The 8,801-nt window shown below is 42.5% G+C and overlaps 1 protein-coding gene across 1 annotated transcript in view; it reads right to left on the bottom strand.

The window, feature by feature from the left end:
- The window catches only part of cdh23 (cadherin-related 23), a 230,210-nt gene that overhangs the window by 13,967 nt on the left and 207,442 nt on the right, over positions 1 to 8,801 (bottom strand). The window contains exons 46-53 of the mRNA XM_061745915.1: positions 7,378 to 7,836; positions 6,491 to 6,607; positions 6,177 to 6,401; positions 4,866 to 5,035; positions 4,568 to 4,705; positions 3,855 to 3,974; positions 1,175 to 1,352; positions 834 to 1,045 (exon numbers count right to left, since the gene is read on the bottom strand). Coding sequence (XP_061601899.1) covers positions 834 to 1,045; positions 1,175 to 1,352; positions 3,855 to 3,974; positions 4,568 to 4,705; positions 4,866 to 5,035; positions 6,177 to 6,401; positions 6,491 to 6,607; positions 7,378 to 7,836 — 1,619 coding nt within the window. The remainder of the gene's footprint in view (positions 1 to 833; positions 1,046 to 1,174; positions 1,353 to 3,854; positions 3,975 to 4,567; positions 4,706 to 4,865; positions 5,036 to 6,176; positions 6,402 to 6,490; positions 6,608 to 7,377; positions 7,837 to 8,801) is intronic.

Genomic DNA, 8,801 nt, shown 5'->3' with positions numbered 1-8,801 from the left:
TAGTTTAAAGTGTTGCAAATTCACATTACAAATCATGTTTTAATAGCAGAAAAAAAGACCGCATTTCCACGTACGGTGCGGGTCGCCGCGTACCTTACGCCGTAGGCTCTGCGTTGGTGTAACGCGGAACTATAAATCAGCCTTCAGTGTGCGCTCTGTGCGCACGCTACACTTCTCTTCTCTGTTGTGCTCATTTCGCTGGGACTCCGGGTCCCTCCGCCGAGAACTTTTGCGGTATGCGTTCATTGTTGTGTCTAAAAATGATGCGCAGTGCCGACCCAATCAGAAACGGTACAGATATTTTGGGATTTTTATATATATATATATATATATTATATATATATATATATATATATATATATATATATATATATAAAAATAAAATTATAAAAAAATAAAGGATCCCCCATAACCTTTGATTGGGTGGGCAGGACGCACGTTTGGGTTGGAACAGCCTACCCCTGCCCCAAAACCGGCCTCGAGTTCCAGTACACAGAGGTCCGACGGGAGGATTATGATCGTATAGTGTGAGCAGACGGGTCGCATCCGAGCATCGGCTCGTACAGTGTGAGACCATAAATCGTGGGCTGTGAACTTTTGAACTCCGCAATCTAGTCGTGCAGTGTGAGATGGGGCAGTCTCATACGATTTAAAATATCACACAGTGTATGCCCAGCTAAAGGTGATTGCTGATGTCTTTTCATTCTGGCATAATTGAATTCCACAGGATTTAATTGGAATCTGGACCCTGCGATTACCTTTGGTGTGAATTTGCACTACATAGTAAAGAAGAGCCGTCCGACCACAGGGCAGGTGTGAATGAACGCTGATACCTCGGAGATGTGGATGATGGTCCCGTTAGCCGGCCTGACGAACACAGGCCTGTTGTCGTTCACGTCTATGACTGTGATGACCAGGTCTGCGGTTCCCCACAGGGGGGGACGTCCCTGGTCTGTAGCCACCACCGTGAAGTTGAAATGCTCAGAAGACTGAAGCAGACGGCGAGAACGGACCAGTCCGGTGTTCGGATCCATGTAGAACGCATCTAACGAGCCAAAGAGAAGGAGGGGAGCAATAACGGCATGAATGATACGGCAAATCTGGTTCATAAATGCCTGAACAACATTACTTCAACAATTGATGAACACAGAAAACTTAAATAATGTCTTCAGACCTAGATGTGGTCCCAGCATGCTATAGAGGATGGCAGCGTTCTCTCCCTCATCCAGGTCGACAGCCGTGACCGTTATCACAGACGTACCGCTGGGCTCGTTCTCAAACACACTGGTGTTGTACACTCGCCTCGAGAAGCGTGGCCGATAGTCGTTGACATCCAGAACCGTCACCAGGACCTGACGTGAGATCAGAGGATATTTAGAGAAGAGGTTCATAAACTCTTTACAATTTTTGTCCACATAGGCTCGCTCATTTTTTACATTTTTTCCAGTTGTCTGAAGGTTTACCATGTGGTCAAACAAAACGAAGGAAAAAAAAAAGAAACAAAAAGTTACAATATGAATTAATTAACAATAATAATAATATTAATTAATAATTAAGGCTGCAAGCAGCGATGAACGGGCCCTCGCACCCTTGTGCACATTCAGGCTGCAGTGGAAGCGCTTGTATAACTTGCATGTAGATTCTTCAGGCCTGGACATTTAGCAGATGACACCAGCTACATGTCTTTATCACAACCCGTTCAAAAGTTATGGTAGAGAATAGGGACTATCAAATATCAACCAATCAGAAGAATGGGCCGGGCTAATTTGCACCAATTATGTTCAAGGACTCAAAACCGAGTCCGATGACACCACCCACGTCTTTATGTCAAACCATTCAAAAGTTATAGCAGAAAATAGGAACTATCAAATATGGACAAATCAGATGAAGGGGGGGTGCGCTTTTTGGCGTCTATCGTCGCCACGGTAACACTTTTGACTGAGAAAAGTAATGCGCATTGTTGCAGGATGGAGACGCACATTTTGATGTATAACACACCTGGGGGCACGTTACGGTTCGGGCGAAGAAGCGACCGAAGAAATGGCATAAATTGCGCCAAAATTACACGATTAATTAAAAATGGCCGACTTCCTGTTCGGTTTCGGCCATGGCGCCAAGAGACTTTTCTTTAAGTTGCAACATGATACAGGTGTGTAGCGATTTTCGTGCATGTACGTCAAACCGTATTGTGGGGCTTGAGGCACAAAGTTTTCTAGGGGGCGCTGTTGAGCCATTAGGCCACGCCCATTAATGCAAACCATTAAATATCAGATTTTTCGCCAGGCCTGGCTTGCGTGCAAGATTTGGTGACTTTTGGGGCACGTTTAGGGGGGAAAAAAGCCCTAATTTCGTCGGAGAAATAAAAACGAGAAAAAATACAATAGGGCCTTCGCACTGTAAGTGCTCGGGCAATAATATTATTTTAACCGTATGCACAGCCTCATTGAATTGCAGTAATTTTAGGTAAAGTCCCTCAATCTTCTGTCTCATGGAATGAGCTCACAGATGTTTACTGATGATGCGGCTGCTGACAGAAGCAGAATAATGAAGTCTGAGCTTTATAGAGCGACATTCTCCGCCCCATTTGGCTCTGAGGATGGAGCCTTACAGTGCAGATAGAAAAATAGCTCCAAACATACTGCAAAATAGGCTCAAGAAATGAATGTTGATCATTTGCCAAGTCGGTTGTCTGATCTCGAGCCAACAGATCAGGGCTTTGAGTAACTGAAGACAACGCTGAGGGCAGTAAGGCCCATGAGCAAGCAGTAACTGAAGATGTCTGCTGAGAACGCCTGGAAGAGCATCTCCACGGAGGAAACTCAGAACTTAGACAGATCCCGACTTCAGGCAATCACCGACCTCACAGGGTTTTTATCAGAGAAGTAAAACTTATGCTTATATTTACACAAATGTCACTTTGTTCAGGTGGTTTTCAGCCCCTGAAAATTGAGGTAATTTTACTTAAAATGGCTTTAAGTCTTAAATGGTAAATGGCATATTTTTGTGAAATTAAAACTGAAACTCTACACTTTGATCACATCTTGATTGTTTTATTTCTAAGACATTGTGATGGTGTATAAAGCTGAAATCACAAAAACCAGAGGTGTCAAGCAACAAAGTAAAAATACTTTGTTACCTTACTTAAGTAGAAATTTTGGTTATCTATACTTCACTGGAGTAATTATTTTTCAGACGACTTTTTACTTTTACTCCTTACATTTTCACGCAATTATCTGTACTTTTTACTCCTTACATTTTAAAAACAGCTTCGTTACTCTATTTCATTTCGGCCTTTAAAAAAAAACTATCCAGGTAAATTGCTCCATCTGGATAGAGTGAATTTGGTCGTGGTTGTTTCAGATGTTCTTGTCCAGTTTTGTTCTTACATTCGTTCCCTCAGATTCCTGCAACTAAACTTGGATGTACATTCAAATAAAGGTTAGGATAAATGATAACATGCCTCTGAAGTTTGACTTTTTGCACCATTACAATACTTATAGGCAACTAGTCATCATATCTGCTGCTCTCTGAAACACATGTTAATGCTCAATAGTACACATATATGGTTCTTTAATATATTTGCATTATACTAAGATGCATTCATTTTCAATGGCTTTTGTCTTTAATGGCTTTTTTCCCCCTTACATTACTTTTACTTTTATACTTTAAGTAGTTTTGAAACCAGTACTTTTATACTTTTACTTGAGTAAAAAACTTGAGTAAATACTTCAACTTCAACAGGAGTATTTTTAAACTCTAGTATCTATACTTCTACCTGAGTAATGAATGTGAATACTGAAGACACCTCTGACAAAAACTTAAACGTGATGATTTGTGAACGACATGATTTCTACCTGGACAGAGTTCTCTCTTCTGTTGTTGGGGCTTCCACCAGGGTTGTCTCGAGCCACCGCGGTCAGAGTGTAGTGGTCCTTTGTCTCCCTGTCCAGAGGGGAAAGGATGTAGATCTCTCCCTGACAAAGAGGAGAAGGAACTCAACTCAACTTTATTTGCAGAGCAGTTTAACACAACAACGGCTGAAACAGAGTGCTGAAACAAAGGAATGATTAGGAAGGAAGTGCCAACTGGAAATGGTAGTTTTGTCGACATTAAGCCGAGTCTCGCTCTTTTGGCAGAAGTAGACTATAGATCTGAAATATGTAGACTGGCCTGAGGATACTCAAATATCTTGTTAAAACTTTCATTTCCCGCCAGGATGACGTTCTGCTCTGTTTACAGAGAAAACACAGAGGACCGTTTCTCTCCAGTTAATGAATGTTTATCTTTTGTCTGAGGTCACCGAAGGGGAAAATTTCTGACATTTTTGTGGACACTGCATTAAAAATGCGTTTAAACATCCTTGGTTTACCAAGGTCCGTCTTAAGCAGAGGAATATTCAACATTCACTCCAACGAGGCTGAAATTAGAGACTATAATTCAATTGAGAAGAGGGATGGATTTGGAAATGCCTAGATTTCTGTTTTTATCATAAAAAAAGGAGAAAAAAATGATGATTCTGTTCACATTGTTGTAAGAGCTAGTTGTTCTGGTGCATAGACTAACTTACAGTAGATGGTTTGATGCCGAACTTGCCCTCGCCGTCTACTAGGCTGTACTCAATGACGGCGAAGAGGCCGGAGTCGGCATCTGTAGCTTTGACGCGAGCCACGGTGGTGCCCAGATCTGTGTTCTCAAATACCGGCTCCTGCAAACAGAAACATGTTTTGCTAAAGTGCATTACAAGAAACTCTTTGAGCCAAAACCAGTTTGGCAGCTGGGTTAACAGCTTAATCTTTAAACATTCAAATCCCATGTGCCATTGATTTGCTCGTACTGTCTTCAGGTCTTTCTGCGCCCAACAGTACCTGGTAGGAGGGCTGGAGAAATACTGGGTTGTTGTCATTGACATCCACTATGCGCAGATAAACCGGCAGCTCAGCACTCCTGGGAGGGGAACCGTGGTCCTGAGCCCGTATGGTGAAATTCAGCCACTGTATTTGCTCAAAATCCACCGTCTGGTTGGCCACGATTTTTCCTGAAGAGAAATGGTGAGTTTAGTTATTATCTTTATCATATTCTAGGGGTGTAACGATACACTAATCTCACGATACGGTACGATACACGATATTGAGGTCACGATAACGATACGATACTATATTATAGCAGTATTTTTTTAACAACCTTGAATGAGGAACATATGACTGGAAAAAAAAATATTTTATTTGAAAGACACAAAATACAAAACAATGCTGTGCGTTTGCCCTATTGTTACAGTCTGTAATGCTTTATAACTGTTTAAGTTTTAAAGAGAAAGACAGGCCAAACATTTTACACAAACTGAACTAAAAGTAAATGTCAGGTTTGCATTATGCATCTTCAGTTTCATACAAGTACAAATATTTTGCCACAAACTGAATAGTTTCTCTCATGTATGATTTGACTTTTTTCTTTTCTAGAAATTTAACAACTAAAATTAAATAAGTAAATAAAAGTAAATAAATACATACAATTTTACATCATAAAATAGATTGATTCATGCTCGCCTTATAAGTGTAAGAGGAGATTTATTTTTGTTAAGAAGGTTATTTTGGTAATTCAGGGTTCATTATTTTATAAATATATTCTTTATATTCTGATGTAAATCAGGGACTATAATGACATTAGTCAGTTTATCTGTAGTTGTTAATATGTTTTAGATTGGGCGGAGTGATACAGCACTAGGTGTTGTGTTGATGTTCTAAAATCCTAGGCTGTTGAGCGGACATTAAAGTACACTCCAACTCGGAAGAAGTTTTCCCGTGTTTATCCTACTCACGACCCGAAAAAGGTTTAATTTAATAAGGTAAGGCTTAACTCTACACCAGACTTGAAAGTTCAGAGCTCAAAACCCAGCTAGAGTCCCGTGATCGGGACCGCAAAAAGGTACTACTTTCTTCTGAGCGGAGTAAGATTTTGGTCCGCGGGGTCGAGGCGCGGTCGCCACGCGTGGTCGGATGCGCGTTTGTAGTCAAAACAATAGATTAATATTAATAACCCAATATCGCGATACAGTTTGTCACCTACACGACATGTTTCGTGGCGTTTTTGTATCGCGAAATTTCGTGGCACGATATATTGTTACACCCATATCATATTCATACTGTAAGTATTCTAGAGCTGCTGGCCGGTGGTCGTACCAGTTGAGGGGTCCTCCAGCCTGACGTAGCCCCCCCGGGGCAGGTGGAGCAGCTGGTAGATGACCTGGCCATTGGGACCTTTATCCGGGTCTACAGCTGACACCGAGAGCAGCGTTGTTCCTGGCTGGGCTCCTTCCAGAATCTTCTCTGTGAAATTTGTCACTCCGAAGGGTCGAAAACGAGGTGCGTTGTCATTCACGTCCAAGACATTGATGGTTAGTCTCGCTGTGGAACAGATATTCAAGATTGGAGTGGTGAGGAGGGAAGACGATAGTTGAATTTAGAGACTGAGGACGAGTGTAACTCAGATTCACCATTGGGAACGCTGCCTGACTTGTCAATGACCTCGCTGGCGTTGTCATGGACGGACACGATGATCTCAAATGTTGCCACCAACTCTCTGTTGAGTGGATTGCGCACAAATACTGCACCTGAAAATTCATCAAAACATGCAAAACATAATCAGTTATCCAACTAGGCCTGTGTTGAAAAAAAATCGATTTTCTGATTCTAAATCGATTCTCATATTAATTCCTAAAAATCGATTTGTATGTCTAAAGATCCATTTTTTTTTTCCTGATTAAATTTTTTTTTTTTTTTTTTTCATCATTACATTTTTGCCTGGTGAACTTTAATCCCAGTAGTCCCAGTAGTTTTGAAAACGCCTGAACTAAATGAACTTTTCTTTAGAGAAAACGCTGGACATTTCAGCTTAAATTTCTAAATGTTATATTAGTTCAATGAAGTTCATATTATCTATATTTACTATAGCTTGTTTGGTTTCTCTGTTATTGGACACGGTTTGTCATGAAATACCTGAAAAATGCCGGGTGCTTCATGGCAAGCTGTGTGTGTGGTGACAGAATAAATCAGACAAGCTAAAATAATTTGTTTACTGCTTGAGCTGTTGCAATTTCTTTCTTTTTTTGCACATTAAATGGATATTGAAATGCCTATTTGAGTTATTTCACAATAATTATTGTGAAATGATTATTTCAATAGTTATTTTACAGTCATATAATCCAAGCAACACTAACCCAAATCAATATCGAATCGAATGAAATGGTGATAATCGATTCTGAATCTTAAGAATTGGAATCGAATCGATTTTTGACATTTGAATCGATACCCAGCTCTATATCCAACATCATCAGGTATCATTACATGAGAAAGTAAAACGTAGCAGAAATCCACAGCTCACCTGTGTGTAAATCAATGCCGAAGGACTCCTGCAGGCCGTCCACGGGGTTGTTCCCATCATCCTTTGCCTCCACTGAAATGATGTAATACTCCAGCCTGGGATGCAGGTCGGGGTCCTCGGCGGTCAGAGTGGCGACCACCACACCAGGTGGGGTGGACTCGTTCACGTTGATCATGGTCAAAGGCTCTAGAAAGCGCGGCCGGGAGTCATTGACGTCATCCAGGATGACGGTCAGGGCGGCCGTGCCCGACAGAGGCGGCGTGCCACGGTCTGTTGCCATGACAACGAGGCGGTAGGACCCGCGCTCTTCCCTGTCGAGTGTGGTGTTGCCCACCAGGACGGCGCCAGAAAGCGGGTCGACCACAAATCGGTCCTGGGCTCCGCTTTCTAGCCGGTACATTAGCCAGCCGTTGGAGCCAGAGTCGGCGTCGGTGGCGGAGAGCTGAGTCACCACCACGCCTGCAGCAGACAAACACACGCACGCACGCCGTCGTAATCTCACAACAGTTCCCAATGCTTAAAGCTTTACTTGCAAACGGAGGGTGTATAAAGCTGCCCATCACACCTTTACCTGATCAATGTCACACATGAGTCTATTGGCGCTTTTCCACTAGCAGCTACTCAGCCTGTGTCAGGATTTGACATTTCCCTGTTTTGTTTTGTACGCCCATGTCCCCGAGTTTCAGGCCCCGTTTACAAGTAGCAAAAACGGTGGCGTTTTCATGCGTTTTGGCCGTTCGTTTACACGAAAACGAAGCTCAAAGTCACCATAGATGATAATTTCTGAAAACTCCGGCCAAAGTGTAGATTTTCAAAAACTCAGTTTTCACGTTTGCTTGTAAACGGAGGGAAACGGAGATTTAGGCTTCAGAACGTCACATTATGCAAAAGAAACGTCACCAGCATCATTTGTGTGACCTGTGTTTACAATTTGTTTGGCCACCGTCAATATTTTCTTGTATTTTACCTGTTTTATATTCTAAAGTCACACTTAAAAGTAACTCCACTTCTCTGTCACTCCTAACGAAAGACTCTCTTTCCATCTTGGAAGTACTGTAACTGGCAGTCAAGGCTGATTTATGGTTCCGCGTTACACCAATGCAGAGCCTACGGCGTAGGGTACGCGGCGACGCACACCGTACGTAGGCTACGCCGTCGATTTAACGCTGAACCATGGATCTATTATATAACTGGATACAGTGCCAAAAATGGCCGCCCATTCATTTCAATGCATTCTGCTCAGCCAGCGCATGTGCCGAAAAAATCTCGGACTTCCTGGTTTACTTCCGTGTACACGGGCCCATAGAGCATGCGCAGTTGAGTCACCTCCCATGATGCTCTGGGGCCTCCCATCATGCCCCGGGGCAACATCAATGGCACCGACACGGCCGTGACGTCACGCCAGCCCCCGGGTCTCCCACTCA

Source organism: Cololabis saira, chromosome 17, assembly GCF_033807715.1.
Source record: "Cololabis saira isolate AMF1-May2022 chromosome 17, fColSai1.1, whole genome shotgun sequence".
Taxonomy (NCBI): Eukaryota; Metazoa; Chordata; class Actinopteri; order Beloniformes; family Belonidae; genus Cololabis; species Cololabis saira.
Note: the sequence above shows the minus strand (reverse complement) of the source record. Positions and strands in the feature narration are given on the sequence as shown.